Source organism: Centroberyx affinis, unplaced genomic scaffold (genome assembly GCF_046629955.1).
Source record: "Centroberyx affinis isolate AG114_WGS23_722 - 3 ecotype Tasmania unplaced genomic scaffold, CSIRO-AGI_Caff_v1 ptg004685l_1, whole genome shotgun sequence".
NCBI classification, from domain to species: Eukaryota; Metazoa; Chordata; class Actinopteri; order Beryciformes; family Berycidae; genus Centroberyx; species Centroberyx affinis.
The window spans coordinates 10,903-30,034 of record NW_027282265.1 but is presented as its reverse complement, the minus strand read 5'-3'; the positions used below and the strand labels follow the sequence as shown (position 1 = coordinate 30,034).

The window sequence follows — 19,132 nt, the reverse complement described above, 5'->3', positions numbered from 1 at the left end:
GGACAAACAGAAGAAGTAGAGGCAATGATATCATCTGCCAATTCTCTAATTTTTTTTTTTTACTGAAATAAATGCAAAACTGGGCATCTCCATATTAACTTTACAGTGGATCCTCACCCAACACAAACTAAAGCTCTCTCTTTTATGTCATTATTTTGATCAATTATTTATTCTTGGTCTTTTTTCAAAAGACAGCAAACAAGAAACCAATGAAAGTGAAGTGATATTATCAGGGAATCCAGCTTTATTTTCCCCCAAAGGAACCCACCTTGTTGATGGGCTTCTTCCCAGGGTGGCCCCCCTGTCCCCAGCCCCCGTTGCTTCCCTGTCCCCAGGAAGAGCCACTTCCCTGGGAGCCAGCGCTGTTCCACATGCCCCCTCCCTCCTCCTCCTCCTCCCAGCTCGAGTGACGGGTGGCGGCCACAGAGCTCTCGTTCTCCCCCCAGCCATCTTGCATAGACTTTGAACCTGCAGGGGGAAAAAAAAGGTCATGGTTAATGCCGTGGATAAGCAATAAGTAGATCCAAAATTTGTTTCCAAGAATGGCAGAAGAATCACGTCTCCATGGACCAACCCAAAACAACTAACCCAAACCAAACACATTTTATAATTTTATCTCACCTGTACATCAAATTCAAAGACCTTTTCAATGACTTTCAATGTAGTTAAAAGTAGGTAAAATGTAGGTAAAAATCAAGGACTCAAAACTGGCATGTTTTGAGTTAAGACATGACATTTGTCAAAATTAGACATCACGGAGGCCTCATTTATTACTAATCCTGGTAAAATCATTCATTTTGACTTAAAATAGGCCAATTTTAAACTGCAGCTGAATCGCCATCACATGGTTTTTCCTCAGGATGTGATGTGTTGATCCTCGGACAGAGAGAGAGGAGGCATATTGATGAATTTGGGTGCAATGTTTCACTTAAATAAAAGGCCATCCATTGATTTTCAAAAACTCATCAAGGCCCGATTTTATATTTCTCAAGTCTACAAAAATCTACAAAGGATCAAGGCCTGCGGGAGCCCTGTTTTATTGTGATCATGAAGAAAACAAATGCAATTCAAGGTAAACTCATTTCCAGCTGTCTCTCGCCCAGGGAGAACATCTGCTACATTTTTTTCCTTTGTTTCCTAACCAGATTTGATGGGGTTGGGAGAGGGGTTGCCCCAGCCCGCGGTCTTCCCTGCAGCGTCGTCAGGGTCTCCCCAGCCGGTCGGGGCTTCAGTGGGCTTTCCCCAGGCTGCCGTGCCGTTATCTACTGTAGGGCTGGTGGGAGAGGTACCGCCCCAACCTGACGGAGCTGGAGAGACACAGGGACAGCATCGGTTAGAACAGGGATAACTGATAGAAACCCCATAGACAGGGACATCTACAGGGCCAGGACACAACTATTTCCCTTGAGCAAGATAAAGGCTGAATCCCAATGTCCAGACTCCAGACTGAGGCCTCACAAACTTCGGTTTACGTAGTCTGACGTTGCCTGAAGTGCTCAGCGTGTTTATGTGAGATTCAAGAGTACTTAAATGGGTGAAATGGTTGAACTCCTAACGTTACTACTTCAGTGAATCAGTGCAGAGCAACCCTTTAGCTAATAAGGTGCATTAAGAGCTACATCAATGTGAAATCATAGCTAAGAGTTTTCTTGCCGCATTTTATGTCATCCTATCAGTATCGCAATGAGCTCTGGGAAATATCTCTCTCACAAAGTTAAACGTCAGCTTTCATGCTTCTAAAAAGTCTGCTACTTGGTCTCTCTGCTACTCTGAAGGATGTTCCAGTTTCTGCTGTGTTCTGTGTCCGACAGGCTGAACACACCATCGTCAGCCAGTTCCCTCCCTCGACCTTCCAGCTGTCTAAAACAACCACAAACTTTTTTTTTTCCCCTCTTCGTTCGTTTTTTGACAAGTTCTTGGCTTGTGCTGGTCAGGCACATTGGCTTGCTTTGCAGTTCTATTAGCAAACAGAGACGGTTCATTCGCAGAAATCGTGTTTATTTTACCACAGCTGTAGCTTCAGTTGGTGCGCCCACTCAAGCTACAGTATAGGGCTCTCATTGGCTGACAGTATCTTGTTTTTTTGACATGGAACTGCAGAGATAGCATGCAGGTGACTGGCTGAAAATGACCTATATTCTACTTCTATAACACCAAGACACAGTGTTGATTTATGGAATTTCTATGTGTACAACGGTCTGAAAAGCTTGTTTTCCTATTCCTGGACTCACACAACCAAACATTGCCCCCTATTTCCCTCCACAATAGGGGAATTACCAAGACAAATGCTGGTAAGTGTTGGTAGTGCCTGAGCAGTTTGTCTACTCTACCAGACACTTATATAATAAATAAATATATATAAATACAATAACCATCCGTCAATTGGAGGTCCTATTGTTTTTAAAAAAAATCTAGTTTCTGATAAAATAGTGAAAATGACTACTGGATTTTAGGATGAAAAAGCTGCTATGGTTGGTTGATCAAATAGTTTCCTGCCCTGCCCTTCCTGTCTTTTCTGGTTGGAAGGGAGAGCCACACAGAACTGAGAGGGCAATTATGGAGTGGTTGGTCTCTCCCTATGACTGAACATTTTGTGAAGAAAGAAATATTGAATTCAAATTACATAATTCAACCTTCTACCATATGACACTTTCAAAAAAAAAAAATTACAATTTTTACTGAGAAAATGTGATAGAACAGCTCTTCTCGTCTCTTACCCATAGCTGGAGCTTTCCCAGATCCATGCCCAGTGTTGATGTCTCTGTTCCCCACAAGTCCTGAAGCCTGTCTGCTGGGCTGCTGCTGTACTGGAGGTCCCTGCTGCTGCTGCTGCGGCGGTGGCGGCTGTGGTTGCTGCTGCTGCTGTGGCTGCGGTTGTGGCTGCGGCTGCTGCTGCTGCTGCTGCTGCGGAGCCTGACCCTGGCCCTGGCCATGCAGCTGCTGGCCAGCGGGGGCGCTGTTCTTATCCCACAGGTTGACCGGCTTGTAGTTGTAATGGGTTGGGTCTCCCCATGCTGATGTTCCATCATCTATCTCGTTCTTCCTGCTTATGGACTGCGGCGAGGGTTCTTCCCAGCCGCTTGGTTCAGATCCACTCGCACTTCCTCCAGGGCCGCTGGGGATGGGCCCCGAGGTCCAGCCTGAGCTTTGGTTCTGATTCTGGGCTTGGGAGACGGGTTTCCGCCCCCAGCCCCCTTGCATAGCCCCTTGGTCCAGCGCTTGCTGCTGCTGTGGATGCTGATTGCGGGGCTGTGATTGTTGCTGTTGCAGTTGTGCCGGCGGGCCTTTGATGGAGCCCGACTGGCTGTTTGGCATCTGGTGCATTTTGTTTCCGCCACCATTCCCTCCACTCCAACTTTGATGGGGTTTGGACCCCATGTCCCCGACTCCACCCATCCCCCCTCCTCCGCTCCCTCCTCCCCCTGTGCCTCCTGCCCCCCAGGTCCTCCGGGGGGCACCCTCATCCCAGCTCCCCCATGCACCCACATCTGAATCCCCACCTGAGTTTCCTCCTCCTCCTCCACCTTTCCTCTCATCCTCCCATCCCCCTCCTCCTCCACTGTTTGATTTGGACTCTTGCTCTCCCCAGTTCCCACCTCCCCCGGCTCTCTGTCCTGAACCCCACCCACTTCCTCCTCCATCCCTTCCCCTCTCCTTCCATCCCCCTGTCCCTTTCTCCTCCTGACTCCCTCCCCAGCCTCCACTTGCTGGGTTACCCTGTTGTCCACCATCGCCCCAACCTCCTCCATTTCCTCCTCTATTGTCTCTCCACTCCTCATTCCCCCACCCTTTGGCCTGCTGGCCTTCCCCAGCCCCCATCCCTCCTCCACCCCAGCCTGTGGCCTTCCCCTGCTGGCTGTGTCCCGATCCAAGTCCCCCTGATCCCATACCAGCCCCAGTGGAGCTTACTGACCCAGATTGTGAGACGCCGAGATTCCTGGTGCTGGGGCCTGAAGGCGGCGGGGCCCTCCCAGACAGAGAGGCCCCACTACTGCTACTGTTGCTGCTGCTTTCCCAGCCCTCTCCAGACGAACCAGCAGAGGGAGCCAGGGAGGGATTGGCCCCTGGACCCACAGGATCAGTGATCGGGGCTCTGGGACCACCAGAATACTGAGAAGAGGAACCAACAGAAGATGGGTGTTTGGATGTAGCTGATGATGATCCACCTCTACTTCCTCCTGCACTTGCGTCAAGGTCCCAGGCCGTGTTTTGTCGGATCTGGGTCTGGCCCCAGCCCGTGTTGGACAGGACCCGAGGGTCCAGATCGGACCGGCTGAGCAGGTTCTGTAAGGCAGCTTCAGCGTTAGGTGGCGGGCGTTGGGTCCGTTGACCGCTTTGAGGCCCACTCCCACTTCTGGAATTCCCGCCGCTGGACGAAGATCCTCCTCTTCCTCCCTGTCCTCCTGCTCCCCCGCCCCACTCCCCAGTTTCTCCCTCTCCCTTCTGATTGTCCCAAGCTCTGGTCATAGTGGTGGCTGTTGGGGAAGAAGAGGAGGTGGCAGGGGGGTTGCCAGTGGTGCTGCCCCCACTACTGCTGCTGTTACTGCTGCAGGCTCCACCCAGTCCCTCCCCTCCAGGATTAGCTCCACCCATACCAGTGGAGTTCCCACCCCAGTCTCCACCAGACACCCCTCTCTCCGCTCCTGCTCCTGATGACCCCCACCCTCCCTGAGATACCCCGGAGGTTTGGCCACTGCTTCCCCCACTTCCAGCGCTACCCCAAGCGTTAACCCCACTAGTGGAACCCGAGAACCCCCAACCTGAGGTCCCGTTATCCCCTTCAGCAGCTCCGAATCCCCCTGTGCCACCTCCTCCGCCCTCCCATCCGTCAGTCCTTGAGGCACCCGTTTTGGAGTTAGCAGCAGGGTAAGAAGGCTGGCCTCTCCATGAGGAGGCGAGGCTGTGGTCTCCCCCGCTGACCCCCCCTCCTCCCACACCACGGTCCATTCCTCCCCCAATCCCCTCCCCCCCTGCCATTTTTGGTCCTGCTGATCCGCTCTCCCACTTTCCCCCTCCCATCTCTCTGTCTCTGGATTGCATTTGGTGAAGTTGGTGCTGATGGGCGCTTGATTGATTCACAGATAAAGGTGGGTGACCCCCCAGCACCCCGACTGCCCCGGCTCCCACCCCCAGGCCCAGGGAGGCAGGGTTGTTGGCAGACAAAGACCCTCCGGGGCCCTGGTGATGGAAGGAAGACGGACCTCCTTCCCCTGCAGCAGCGGGCCCATCCTGCTGCACCAGGGCAGGCCAGGCCGAAGGGTTGGCATTTGGGTTGAAGTTGGCACCTGGAATCCCACTGCTGCCATCGATGGGGCCACCGGCGTCATGGCTCCCTGGCACAGCGGAGGCTTTGGAAAGTGAGGAGGGCTGCTGTAGCAGTGGCCCAGCTGCAGCTGCTGCATTCCCTCCTCCAAGATGACCCTGGGAGGCAGCCGTCCCCCACGCCACACCACCGGACGACTGCATACATTCATTGGGCAAAGAGAACGAGGAAGTGGGCGAGGATTGGTTGCCAGAGGCACTGATGCTGCTGTTCACAGGCATTCCGTTGTTGCCGCTGCCCCCACCAGCCATGGTGACTGAAGCTCCTCCCCCGTCACCGCCAGCGATGCTAGGCCACTCCTCCAGGTCGTTGCCATCGACAATCACCTTCTCCCTGCCCTGAGAGGAGGCCTGGCTGCCTGAGCCCGCCCCCCACATGGAATTTGCATAATTAGAAGTAGTAGTAGAAGCAGCGACTGATGATGAGGTGAGGGCTAGTGAGGAGGCAGCTGCACCGGAATCTGAAAAGGCAAATCCCACAACACAGAGACAATAAGGGTCAAGAAGACGGCACTTTGTGTTTTCAAAAGGCTAACATACAAAGCCTAATGCACTTATTGCAGAGACAATCACCTAAACAAATTTTGCATAGAATGCATCTATCCTGAATGTGACCTATAACATCCCATTCACTAACCCTGACATTTACCTGAGGCAGCAGCCATGTTTGCATTGGGGCCATCCCCTCCTCCTCCTCCTCCTCCCCCTCCCAGCAGCATGGAGGACAGTGGCGGCTGACCCCTCTTCAGTAGCACTTTATGGTCCTGCTGGCAGCGGAATCGCGGCGGCACTTCTCTCGGCATGTAGCGCTGCTGCTGAGGCGCCTGGGCACCACCACCGCTACTCGTATTGCCGTTTCCAGTGGCACTGGGGCCGCCAGCGGTGGAGGAAGAACCGGTGGTGGAGGGGGGCTGTCCGTTGGCCACCGCCAGGCGCTTGGCATTGTTGCCGCCCTGTGATGGGGTGGCAGCACTGCCAGGGCCCGGGGTGGCTGGGGAGGGGGAGGCAGAGGGGGTGGGTCCAGGGCTGGGGGAGGCAGAGCTGCTCTGGGTGGCAGGAGACTGGGCTGACGCCGGCTTGGTCAAGTCTGGCACTACAGGAAGGGCAAGGCAGAGAGAGGAAGGGAGGTGATGAAATTCAGAACCATATAACCTGGTACATGATAGGAGAACACTGCACAGTGAATTTTCTGTAAACATCACACTTCTGTTTAAGAATGAAGTAGATAGGGAAAGGTAGGATGCTAGAAAAAATTCCCACATGCTGATTCAACCCTCGTCGTTTTGACAGAAAGGCTACTAGCAACATTTATAAACAACTTAACAAGACACGTTGATGGAAGCATAAAAGAGGAAATGGGGGAGTGTTCATTATCTAGCAACCTATTTGATCGTATGTTGCAGGAGCGGTGATACACAAAATGCAAAATACAACAATCACCACAGCCAACAAACTATCACAACTGAAAAAAAATGGAAAATACAGGAAATCATAAGTCAAGTTTGAGTAGAAAGGCAGTGGTGCTTTTGTGAGCATAGCAACCACATGAACTCAACAACAAAACAGACGTCACTATGCTGCTTACCTTTGTTTTTTTGCTCTGCAACCTAAGATGAGCAAAAAAAACAAAACACATCAGTTGTCAATTCACCATTTAATAAGACATCAAAGTCAGAACGGCATGATTAAGTGACATGTCATTCATCCAACACGTCAAACCTCAGTAAAACAACGTAGGCTGAGCTAAGCAGGAAAGACGGTGTGAGCATTTACAGGAAAGAATCCATGATGGTGGTTAGAGAAAGAAAAAAAATCTCTAGTCTAGGTGTGCCAGGTATAATAAATAATCAGTCCTCTATTCAAGATCCCTTAGCTGTTGAGACTTGTTGTGTCTTTAACAGTCCTCTGCTAACACTGAGAGACATAATCCAAACATATCTCAGGTCTCCAGAGTGTGACCATTTGGTCTTCTTTCCAGCTGTGCCACTTAATGTTTTCTTTGGTCATACCAGTGCGATTTAAAACCCAAGCCAGGTCTATAAAATCTTGATTCAGAAAGAAAAATAAAATAATAAATCTTTTTTGTGTTTTCTAAAGGTATTAAAGAATGTAAGTGATTTCTAATTAAGATTATTCCATAAGAACTCATCAGAATTTGTCACTCTGTTCTCGCCTAAATCCCGATGGTTTTAATGACAGGTAAATACTAACCTATCTTGAGTGGAAAAAGGTTTAAAAAGCATCATAATCAGCCAGAGGTGATATGGAGAGCTTGCTTTTGGTATTGAGGAGAAACATTTCCTGAAACTAATGCTGCACTAAAGTGCGGTCAAAAATATTCTAACTACAAGTTGAGCGCACATGTATGACCCAAAAGTGGTGAATATTACTGGGAAAGTGGGAATTTTCTATGATAAACGAGTGTGATGTTTAGGTGGGGAAGAGTATGGAAGCCATGTCAGCATCTGATGGTAACAAGGATGTACTGTATTATGTTATATTAAAGTAGCTCTGTGCCACTTGATTTCTAAAATTAAACAAGTCACCAAAAAATACTAGTAAGTCCTATTTGCAACTTCTGAGATCATAAGCAGGAGCTTATAAGGAGACTTTGAAGGTAAACAAATTATTAGAATTCACTTATTTATTTGGGATAGTTTTAAAGTCTTCAACACCGACTATGGCAAACCAAAATCTAGCATATAGACGATGTGAGCAAAACTGTGTATGGCTTTCTCCATGTTTATCAAGCTGATATAGTGCAACATCATGTTCTAGGGAAAACAACATTAATTTAAACAGGCAACATATTTCAACATCAAAATTTTACTGTGAGTGAAGCAGTGTCTGGACTAAACTATCCCCCTGCCACCACATTATCTGCTAGTGCCAACAACATATGCAGTTGGTGGAACCATCCTCCAATGGGAAAAGGTTAGTCTGGAGTCCTATAACTTTGCTTGTGGAGATAAGATGCTCAGATGCTCATAATGTCCCATAACCGGTTCTTCAGAAACCTAGACTGAACTATGCACATTAACGCTCTAATGTGGCCATTAAGCTGATGCCTTCATCCTAGAAAGCCCTTACATAACAGTAATGGCATCAGTTCCTTTTGATATAAAAGGTACCGTGGTCATAAATATAACAATATAGTGTTGAAAACCAATCATTAACATACTGCCAACTCAAACAACAACTCTCACACCTCCCAGTAAAGAGCCTAAGTAGCACACCTAAACAGAGATGAATAAGACTTTTACTGAGGGAATGAACACCGAACATGCTTACCTTCTGAGAGGTTTCCCTTTTCCTTTTGTCGTCTTTTTTCCTTTTCTTGTCTTCCATGAACTACTGCTCCTGTCCTGATACTCCTTTCTAGAGGCGGAGAAAAGACGGACATATTTCAACATTTGGTCACACATTCACCCTTTAATCATCGAGTGTTCTAGCCAATGGCTTTTATCTGTAGCATTGCTGACACTGCTCACATTACACAGGGCAACAGCGCTCATAGCAAAGCAGCGGAAATTAGGACGGCAAAAGGCAACATCACAGTCGCTACGTGGCCATGTGAGCTTCCATCAATGTGCATGAGCTACAATGAACTGCATGCTTGACAGGATGAATCAGCCATCAGGTGCTACAGCTAAGAATATTGCTGGACATGAGGGCAACAAACACTAATTATCCTCGTCGTAAGCATGCAGAAAACTGTAAGCTGATCACCCTCTATTTCAACCCTTTAAGACAGTTTACATAGAGGGAGGGGCTTTGGTCAGCTAACTTATATCTTGTCAACACACTGACAGAAGCTGTATACGGTTATATAAACCAAAACAAGCACCAATTAAACTTTTGAAACCCAATCATCTCTTTAAATTATTTCTGAGCTGGAATGTGAGCATATTTTGAGGATTAGGATCTTTATAATAATAACTTTATTTGTATAGCACTTTTCTAAAAACAATGTTTACAAAGTGCTTTACATACAATAAAACCCAAAAGCAGTGATGTGAAACTACCACAGTGAATGATAGAAAATATATATATATATAATAGAAAATAGGAATAAAAGGTAGGCTAATACATGAGGTAAACAGGTACAACTAAAAACACACAAACAAACAGAGATACAATTAAAAACAGATGGAACTATAAATAAAAGTGTGTGCCAAAACACAAGAAAGCAATAAAATGGAGATACAGGTACAAGTAGCCTACACTACTGTTCAAGAATCCGGAACCACCAAGAAATCTCCATGCCCCCGAAAGAGACCGATACCCCAATCCACCAGGGCAGCACCAAACCGATCAGAAATACAGCCGAGACACCAACAATGCCACAAACCAATACCTCCACTCCAAACGACTGCTCCACTCCCCAAACCCCCCGCCCATCAAAGAATCCCCCATGCACAGCAGCAACAGCCCCGCAGACCCCAGGAACTCCAGCCGCCAGGCCCCCAAGACACCCGGCGAAGCCCCGCCCCACACCCCCCGCAGGACCCGCCACCGGCACAAACGGCCCAGAGGGCATCCCCCATGATCACGCCGCCCCCACAAAAGCCCGACAGGACCCAGACCGGGTGACCGCACCGGCCAAACCACCAGAGACAGCACCCGTCTCCACAAATCCGCCAGCCGCCCCGAGAGGCAACCCCACACACGGAAACAGAACCCATCCCCCAAAACAACAACCAACTGCCGAGTCAGGAGAGACGAGCACCACCTCCGACAGACCGACCAGCAAAAGCGCCCGATCCAAACCCCATCGAGCCCCCGTGGGAAACAGCCTGAACGCCAGGCCCGCGAGAAACGCCCCACAAGCCAATCGCACCCATGGCAAGCGCCGCAGGAAGCACGCGGCGAAACCCCAAATGAGAATCCCAAAAGCCCGACAGCCAGAACGCCCAAGGGCACTCGCCTAGGTGCCCTAATAGAGAAAGCGCAGTCACCTTTAGTCTTGAGCCTCGACTGTGGAACAACCAAAAGGACCTTGCCTGAGGATCGAAGGCTGCCTTCCGGCTCATAAAGAGTTAAAAGGTCAGCAATACAGCTAGGGGCTAGACCTTTCTGTGCTTTAAATGTAATCAGTAAAATCTTAAAATCAATTCTAAATCTTACTGGTAGCCAGTGCAGATGTGCTAAGACTGGGGTAATATGGTCTCTACATTTAGTGCCAGTTAAAATTCTTGCTGCAGCATTTTGAACAAGCTGGAGACATGAGATTGATTTTTGACTGAGGCAGGTATAGAGAGAGTTGCAATAGTCTAAACGAGATGAAATAAAAGCATGAATTACCTTCTCTAAATCAGCATGAGATAAAAATGACTTGATATTTTTATACATTTCTTAGTTGAAGGAAGCAGGATTGCACAACTCTTTACCTGCTCCTCGAAAGTCAGGTCACTGTCAAAAATCACTCCTAAGTTTCTGGCCACAGGGTTTATGTTAGACGATAAGTCACCTAGATCATGTACAATAAGATTTCTTGCGTTGGGCTGCGCGAATAAGACTATTTTAGTTTTGCTTTCATTTAACTGAGGAAAGTTTTGTGACATCCAACACTTAATGTCCTTGAGACCTTTTCTGAGAGTATTAAAGCAGTTGGGATCATTATGTCTTAAGGGTAGATATAACTGTGTGTCATCAGCATAGCTGTGAAAGGAAACATTATGCTTACGAATTATATGACCAAGTGGAAGTATGTAGAGGGAGAAGAGGATGGGACCAAGAATTGAGCCCTGTGGAACCCCACAGGTGATTCAATTTAATTCAATTCATTTGACAAAAGCTGCACTCAGGTCTAGAAGGATTAAGACTGAGCATTCTCCTGCATCTGCATTAGCTACTTTGACAAGGGCTGTTTCTGTGCTGTGTAATGCTCTAAACCCTGACTGGAATCTTTCATAAATATTATTCTGGTTCAGATAAGATATTAATTGGGTAAAAACATTTTTTTCTAAAACTTTTGATAAAAAAAAGGCAGTTTAGAGATGGGTCTAAAATTAGTAAGATCAGATGCACAACTGTTGACAATAGACAGAATACTAGGACCTACTGTCTCAAAGACATCTTTGAGAAATTTTGTTGGAACAACATCAGAACAGCAAGTAGAGGACCTCATTTGAGAGACAATATCCTTTAAAAACAATAAAGAAATTGGTTGAAAACAATTTAAAACAGCTGAATTTTCCAACAAAACAGATGAGTCCCTGTCAGCAGGTAAAATCTTATATTTTCAGCCTTCTGAGTAAAACAAACTAAAAATTCCTCACACTTCTCTGTGGAGGCTTCAAGGCTGTGGCTGGGGGAGGGGCTAATGAGAGAATCTATGGTTTGGAACAGAACATTAGAGTTGTGACAGTTTTTAGATATGAGGTCTGAGAAATAAGCAGCTCTTGCATCCTTAACCATTTTCTGATATGTGAGCATTCGATTTCTCAAGATATCATGGAAGATCTGTAATTTATTAGCCTTCCATTTACGCTCAGCTTTTCTACATTCTCTTTACCAGCTATGAGAGCTGTGGAACAAGACAGCACAGACCCACCCACACACACACACACACAAGCATACTCCTAGGGCAGAAAATATTGCACTGTCATTAGGATCCCCAATATATGAATGTGCAGTAAGCCCTAACCAAGCTTGTGAGAACTAGAATGTTGATTTATAAGCCTCGAAGAGAATAGACATTTTAAACACGTAAGAGCTGACAGTGCCTGTGTCTTGCACAGTTTCGATTCAGGGCCATAACTCTTCCAGCAGACAGGATTCAGGGAAAATGAACCTGGCATGTTGAAGCTTTACTAACCTCAGCTCAGGCCTGGCGCATCAGAAAACCATTGAGCTTCAGCCGTGATACACAGCAGCGTTACGAGCTGTCAGACCTGCCTTCAACGTTGCCCAACTGCCCTTCAAAACACTGCAGTGAGCTAGCTATCTGTTGTCTTGTCGATATTATAACCAGCTGGTCATCTACAGCATCCACGGTATGCTACAAATGGTTATGTGTTCACGAAAATCAGACACAGGCAGATAATGTTAACTTAAGACAGTGATGCCACATACGTGCTCATGAACGCTGAAATTGCACTGCGTACAAACTGACATAATCAGTTTTACTCCTGCCCTTACAAGTTAACACAGGCAGCAAGCTTACTAGCAAATTATGTTTACCACGTTAGCTACAACAATTGGTTGACATCTGATGTCTGCAAAGCAATAGTTAACGTTACCTTAGCATCACTTGTGAAGTAAGCACGCATCGAAAAGCACGTAGCGCATACGAAAACAAATCTTTCTGATCCTAGATCAACTGCCAGCCAGTTTGGTAACGACCCGGTTCTGTGTATACAACGATCCGTCACAGCAAATATACCGAGCCCTAACTAAGCCACCCACCTAACGCACAACCACAAATGCTGCTATCACAGTGCTAACGTTAGCTAAGTTACTCACTGGCACTACTAGTACTGCTGGCTAACGGCGTTAGCTTGGCTAGCGCAGTGGCATTTTTCATTGCATTAGCTACATTAGCAAAGACCTTACATAAATTGACGCTTATGTAACGTCAACGTATACATATAAACAATCCAACGACAACACGATTTGAAACACTTGCAAAATATTCTGCGTATCGCAAACGTCGGCTACTCACCTCAGGAATCACATATGAAGAATAGCTAGCGTGCTAGCTAGCCTGCTAAAGTGCTTCAGTGCGAATTTTTTTTTTTAGCTTTTTGAGGCATTCGTCGAGGCTACAAGAACAGCGACGCCTGAGCGGATAATCAAGTAAGTGGCAGAAAATGAAATACACTCCTAATAAGCTACTGACTTGTAAATAAGTACTAACGTTGTGATAGTGTAAACCCTAATGTGCAGAATAATTTGAATTTCAAAGCGCTGTGAAGTCAGTCGGTTGACGGTCGGCCATTTTGCTGCTCAGCATGAAGCGTCTCCAATGGCCAGCCTGTGGCAGCTGCGTGGAAGCTCTGTGACTGGCTAGCTGCTGTCAGGAGGGATGCATAAAAGACGCTTTTTGACCTTCATAAACTTTTGAGATTCAGCCTCAGCACATCTGTGCGTGCTTTGTAGCTTATTAACAGCCTTCCTTTCGCTCTGTCATACGCACATTTTCAGCAGCAAGTGGCAAGACAGAACCAGAAGGGACTCTGGCAGGAATTTGCAGATTCATAATCGTTGCCTAACGGTGATTATATTTTCGTCTTGGTAGCATGGGTCCAAAAAAGAGAGCAGCAAGGAAAAGGAAAACCGAGGAGGCACTGGAAGGAGACAAGGAAGGAGAGGAGGAAGACAAGGGGGCTAAGGAGAGAAGGGAGAGTGGGAGGAAACACCGTGGAAATAAGAAATACATTGGGGCTCATGTTGGCATTCAAGGTAATGTCTCATTTTTCCTCATGTTAAACCTCCCTTCAGTCACTCAAACACACACAATCATGGTTGTTGGGCTGGGCAATATGGATGAAATTATTATCACGATAACATTTTTTCCCCCTGATAGCGATATGTATCACGATATGGCTCACATATGCAAAATAACATATAAAAAAATCTAATTAAACTTAAGTCAAGTCAAGTTTATTTATATAGCCCTTTATCACAAGCATGTCTCAGAGGACGTTACAGAGAATGTGTCTAGCTAGATCTAACTAAACACAATCAATGGTGAACAAAATCATATAGGACAAGCATAGCGAAAAACACAAGGTAGGCAAGAGCAGATTAGCAACAGGTTCATCCCACTGAACCGAATGGTAATGTTAGGTGTGAGGTAAAACAAATCTCTATAATATTATTAATAATAATAATATTTCTTAATATGCTTCATACCTGGGGGGAGTCGCATGTTTTGTATTTTGTGTCACAATCTATGCATGGACAAAAATCTACATTTGTTTTGTACTTGTTTTGTTATGGTTTGTTTTTTGAGTTTTGTCTAATTTTAACTATTCTGTCCATTGCATATGATGGAATGTATTTATGTTGACAACCAAGGCCAATTGTGTATGTGGTGATGACGGGTTGGGGGGGGTTAGGGTGGGAGATTTGTATGTATATTGTGTGATGCATATGTTTTGTATTATGCTTAAGAAGAAAATAAAAAACTGTTAATCTGAAAAATATGCTTCATACCTTATTTTGTTAGTTTTGAAATAAAATTTGCTTGTTATCATCAGTTTAGACAGCAGAATTGTGTCTCAATATGCCAAAATTATCATCATCCCAGTATGATTCCACTGAAAGACAATAAACGATATATTTAATTATCGCCAAGCCCTATTGTACTGCAAGAATTTGATAGAAATTTGCACATTATGACCATATATAACTCATCTTCCCCCCTTATGTCCATAGGTGGGATATGGAAAGCGGTGACGTCCTGCACGGAGATGGGTGGCCGTAGTTTCGCCCTGTTCCTCGGGTCCCAGCGGTCCTGGAAGAGGCCCGGCCTGGACCCGACGGCCGCCGCCAAGTTTCAGGAGCAGTGCGTCCTGCAGGGGTTCGACCCGGCTCACATCCTGCCTCACGGCTCCTACCTGATGAACTGTGGATCTCCTAAAGAGGGTTTGTTTGATAGGGACAGAGGTGTGACCAAGTCAAGAGTCCAGTATCAATTTAATATCTTAAAGAAAGCTAAATATCTAGGACTTTTCAATGCAATATGGTTTTAATAAGATAAAAACTTGGTGAGAGCACCATGAGTTTGATTTCTATAATCAGTTTCACCTTCTATAAATTCAATCATTCCATACAAATTCAGAAAACAGAATTTAAATTCAGTCGTCTGCTGGAACAAATCTCATCACTTTCAATCAAAGTCATTTACACAAACACAAGATCTCAAGTCAAGACTTTAGAAACCTTTTCAAGTCATCAAAGTACAAGTTAAAGTCAAGTCCCAAGTCTTCTCCTCATGCATCAAGTCAAGTCTCAAGGAATTAAAACCTCTGGATAGTGAGATGGATTGATGGATGGACAGGCGGAAAGATCTCAGACAACGCTTTTGTCTCATCCCAATTCTGACCCTACTCTCTCTCCCCCTCCCACTCTCAATAACCGCTCCTTGTTTAATCAATCCCATATTTCATCTTGCCAACAGTGTCCTCTATTCTTATTTGACACGCGTCCAGTGTTTTGTGTGCCCTGTTCCACCCAGATGTGTTTGAGAAGAGCCAGGCCATGCTGGTGGACGAGCTGAGCCGCTGCAGCGCCCTCGGCCTCACGCTCTACAACTTCCACCCCGGCTCCTCGCTCGGCTCCATCACCACCCAGCAGTGTGTGGACAAGATAGCGACGGCCATCAACCACGCTCACCAGCAGATGCCTGCTGTGGTGACAGGTATTTGGTCGGGGGTGTGTGTGTGTGTGTGTGTGTCTTTGAATCCAAGTCTCAACAGAGCGAGGGAACCAACTGAGCACTAGACTTGCGTCTATGCTTTAGCTCTCATATTGCCAATGATCTTTTTGGCAATGTATAGCTCAATTTTAGATCCAAGCAGTTAATATATTATTAAATATTTCAACGATGCATAAACAGATGTAAATAGTGGTCTAAGAAAGTGATTCTCAACATTTTTCATATCAAGGACCCCTAATTTTGTCCACATAAGGGACAAAATTAACCCTAACCCCATTTAATGAGAGTGTATTTGAGAATATATGTATATATCTGAGAATATTGTTATTGTTAGATATGATTTTGTCCACAATTCCATGACTATCTGTATTGTAGGTAGAGAGAAAACATTCTTCCAAATTCTCTAACTGTGTTAACTTCTTGTAAATGAAATAATGTAAAGTTTAACAATTCACTAATTTGCTGGGGACCCCCTGGAACCCCCTCAAGGACCCCTGGTGGTCCCCGGACTCCACGTTGAGAACCACTGGTCTAAGATATAGACATCTACTAAACTTTCACTTTTAAACCCTATGTATCCTCACTTTAGGCTAGACGTCTATAAGATTTAAACAGCTAATCAATGTAAAATTCCTCAGTGGGAATTTTGCAGTAGTGGCCAGACCCCAATTCACACAAATTCAAATCTAATGCCACTAAAAGCACAATTAGTGGGTTTTTCGCCTCAGTTGTAATTTTTTAAATTGGGCTATAATATACAGATTTGATCCTTATTCGGGGTTTAATGTTTCATTACCTCAAGTCAATAATCTAATGCTTCAGAATCAAGCAGTAGACCATAATTTTAGTTTTTGCTGGCAGCCGGCCATCCTGTACCAAGCCATTTGAACTGGGGTTGGCCCTCGAGTTAACACATCACTTGTGATTGGCAGAAGTTGACACTAGTGTTGCATTGCTTTCAATTCACATAAGCTGATGACAGACTGGAATACCTGAAATGCCACTGATGTCATGCCTGCAAAAACACGGAAGTAGTAGCGCAGAAATTGGCATCAGGCTGTGGTTTAGGAATGAACAACAGGCTGAATCTATTTCCTGTGTGTATCGGGTGTGTTAGGAGGGAGAGGAAAATATTGGCTAGTTGCGATGGGTGCATCAAATTTCCCTTTCTCTCTCTCTCTCTCTCTCTCTCTCTCTCTGTTCTCCCTGTGGTCAGTGTTGGAGAACATGAGCGGTCAGGGCAGCACTGTGGGTGGGAAATTCTCTGAGCTGCGGAGCATCATAGACAAGGTGAGAGACCAGAGCAGAGTCGGAGTGTGTCTGGATACCTGCCACGCCTTCTCAGCAGGTGAGTGACACATGACGTTGATCTGTTTTGCACCGTAAAACCACAAGAATTACTGAATTAAATTTTGTTTTGGAGCTCAAGAAGAAAAATGCGTATCTCTGGTGTTGTGTGAGAACTCTGTAACTCCAATTTTGGTGATTTTCACTTCAATTGAAAGATCACATTGTCTTCTGTGGGTTGAGAAAATTCTGCCATGCTTTGGGTTTTATGAAACTCTTTCAAACCCCATTGGATAAACTCAAAAATGCCTGGTGGTCAAGCTGAAAACAAGGCCAGCAAACTCAATTTTGGTTTGTAGCTTTGGAAGAAATGCATTATATTGCAGCCCAAAAGTACTCAACGACCCAGTGTTCCTGTTTCTTCAAAAGTGTTCTTCTAGTTGTGGATGAGCCTGAAGGTTTCTTGTGTTGCTAGGTTACGACCTGGCTGCAGAGGGAGGAGTGAAGGCCATGCTGGATGAGTTTGATCAGGAAGTGGGGATCCACTATCTCAGAGCCATCCATCTGAACGACTCCAAAGGTACAACACAAGCAACATTTACACACTTAAAATAATTATTACACAAGTTGCTGACATAAGTGGTTTGTGCAGGTAGAAATCACGTCTGTGCTTTCAGTTTTCTTTGGGAAAGGGAGGATTTTCTCATGGATTCAGTAGTTTATTTACATGCTAATAGAGGAGATGAAGGAAAAACCTCCAGGGCACATTCACAGAACCTTAGGAAAACCTCATAGTAAAACAGTTCTAAAGTATTTTCTTAACTTCCTTTATTGTTTTGTTTCCTAAGAAAAAAATCTATGAATAATTGGAATTCTTGAAAGCAAAATTTGTTCTTTAATTAACTTTAAGATAATCTTCTACTTTTCTTAAAATGTTTGCAGTGAAAAGGTAAGCTTTTAAATTCATTCACTTGGACAAAATCCCCCAAAATCCTATGCTTGTTTACATTCCGATAGCTAGGTCGACCGGATTTGAGAAGTTCAAGTAAGAAAACCAAGAGAAGTTTGCAAAAGGATTAAACTAATCTTAAGAAAATATTGGGGAATTGTTCTTAAGAACTTCCTAAAATGTATTCTTGGCTAATTTCTTAAAATCCCTCTGAAGAGAACTGAATCCGGCCCCTGCTTTGTGAATCGTTTAAACCATCGTCATCTTTCCCGTTTCTGTCGTTGTGGTTTACAGGGAAGCTGGGCTGCCACCTCGACCGCCACGAAGACATCGGGAAAGGTCACATCGGAATCTCGGCTTTCCGAGACGTCGTCAACGAGCCGAGGCTGGACGACATCCCTCTGATCCTGGAGACGCCCGGACGGTGAGAGGGACAGAGGGGGGGGGGGGGTCAGAGGTCATGATGGTTTGTGAGCCATGGATAGATCTGTAGGCCTGCAGGATGCTTTAAACTGGCGTAGGAGAATTTAGCCATCCTACCAGCCTGAATTAAAGCAGATCTGCAATACCCACTGAGACCCTCTAGATTTGCACTATTTGGCCAAATGACAATGACTTGATAGACAAGAATTGATGAATCGAAAGTTAAGAGTGAAATCCAAACTGTCTCCTAAACAGCAGCAGAGGAAGCTGGACTCACCAGTGTTGGATCTTTTCCTCTCTCATCTCTTTGGTTTCTTTGGTATAAAGCATCACAGACCGGCTGGGTGGTAAACATGAGTGTTCTGTGTGACGTTTACTGACACATCACACCACAGGATTTCTGGGTATTTAAGTAAAAAATGTTCAAACAGTTGCTATTTAGAACCATCGACATGCAAAGTTTCCCAGTGCAGCTTTAACATCACCGTTTTATCCTCTCTCCACAGGCCAGGATTCGAGTATGCCGAACAGATCGAGCTTCTGTATTCCCTATGCAAAAACAAATAGAAGCTACACTTACTAATAAATTAGCACTGTCAAACTCCAGCAAGGTGTTTGCCAAGGACCAAAGAGGATGGATGATGCAGCTCATTTTCCTCCAAATGCATTCAGATTTAGTTTAGTTGTTTAATCACTGTGTGAACGGATTCAAAGAGGTGGTTTTGTTTCTGTTAATGAGTTTAAAGTTTAATAAATATATTGAT

General features: G+C 45.5%; 3 protein-coding genes across 3 annotated transcripts in view; 2 read left to right on the top strand and 1 right to left on the bottom strand.

Annotated features, from left to right (window-relative positions):
- Window positions 1-13,251, bottom strand: part of tnrc6ba (trinucleotide repeat containing adaptor 6Ba) — a 24,548-nt gene extending 11,297 nt beyond the window's left edge. Inside the window, exons 1-7 of the mRNA XM_071544841.1 lie at window positions 12,989-13,251; window positions 8,614-8,700; window positions 6,908-6,929; window positions 5,972-6,415; window positions 2,718-5,783; window positions 1,143-1,307; window positions 269-468 (exon numbers count right to left, since the gene is read on the bottom strand). Of these exons, the coding sequence (XP_071400942.1) occupies window positions 269-468; window positions 1,143-1,307; window positions 2,718-5,783; window positions 5,972-6,415; window positions 6,908-6,929; window positions 8,614-8,670 (3,954 nt within the window). The 5' untranslated portion in view covers window positions 8,671-8,700; window positions 12,989-13,251. The remainder of the gene's footprint in view (window positions 1-268; window positions 469-1,142; window positions 1,308-2,717; window positions 5,784-5,971; window positions 6,416-6,907; window positions 6,930-8,613; window positions 8,701-12,988) is intronic.
- On the top strand, window positions 9,585-10,253 carry LOC139665841 (uncharacterized). The gene has a single exon (XM_071544843.1). The coding sequence runs from the start codon at window positions 9,585-9,587 to the stop codon at window positions 10,251-10,253; it is 669 nt and encodes a 222-aa protein (XP_071400944.1).
- Window positions 12,882-19,132, top strand: LOC139665840 (probable endonuclease 4). The gene is made up of 8 exons (XM_071544842.1): window positions 12,882-13,122; window positions 13,565-13,728; window positions 14,707-14,916; window positions 15,509-15,691; window positions 16,926-17,057; window positions 17,472-17,576; window positions 18,240-18,369; window positions 18,875-19,132. The coding sequence occupies exons 2-8, from the start codon at window positions 13,566-13,568 to the stop codon at window positions 18,933-18,935; spliced, it is 984 nt and encodes a 327-aa protein (XP_071400943.1). The 5' UTR covers window positions 12,882-13,122; window position 13,565; the 3' UTR covers window positions 18,936-19,132.

What these genes read in the sequence shown, in the direction of transcription:
- LOC139665841 (XM_071544843.1), top strand. Translation starts at nt 9,585, where the DNA reads ATGCCCCCGAAAGAGACCGATACCCCAATCCACCAGGGCAGCACCAAA.
- LOC139665840 (XM_071544842.1), top strand. Translation starts at nt 13,566, where the DNA reads ATGGGTCCAAAAAAGAGAGCAGCAAGGAAAAGGAAAACCGAGGAGGCA. An exon ending in CTGCCACGCCTTCTCAGCAG is followed by an intron (nt 17,058 to 17,471) that starts GTGAGTGACACA and finishes TTGTGTTGCTAG; the next exon opens with GTTACGACCTGGCTGCAGAG. An exon ending in CCATCTGAACGACTCCAAAG is followed by an intron (nt 17,577 to 18,239) that starts GTACAACACAAG and finishes TGTGGTTTACAG; the next exon opens with GGAAGCTGGGCTGCCACCTC.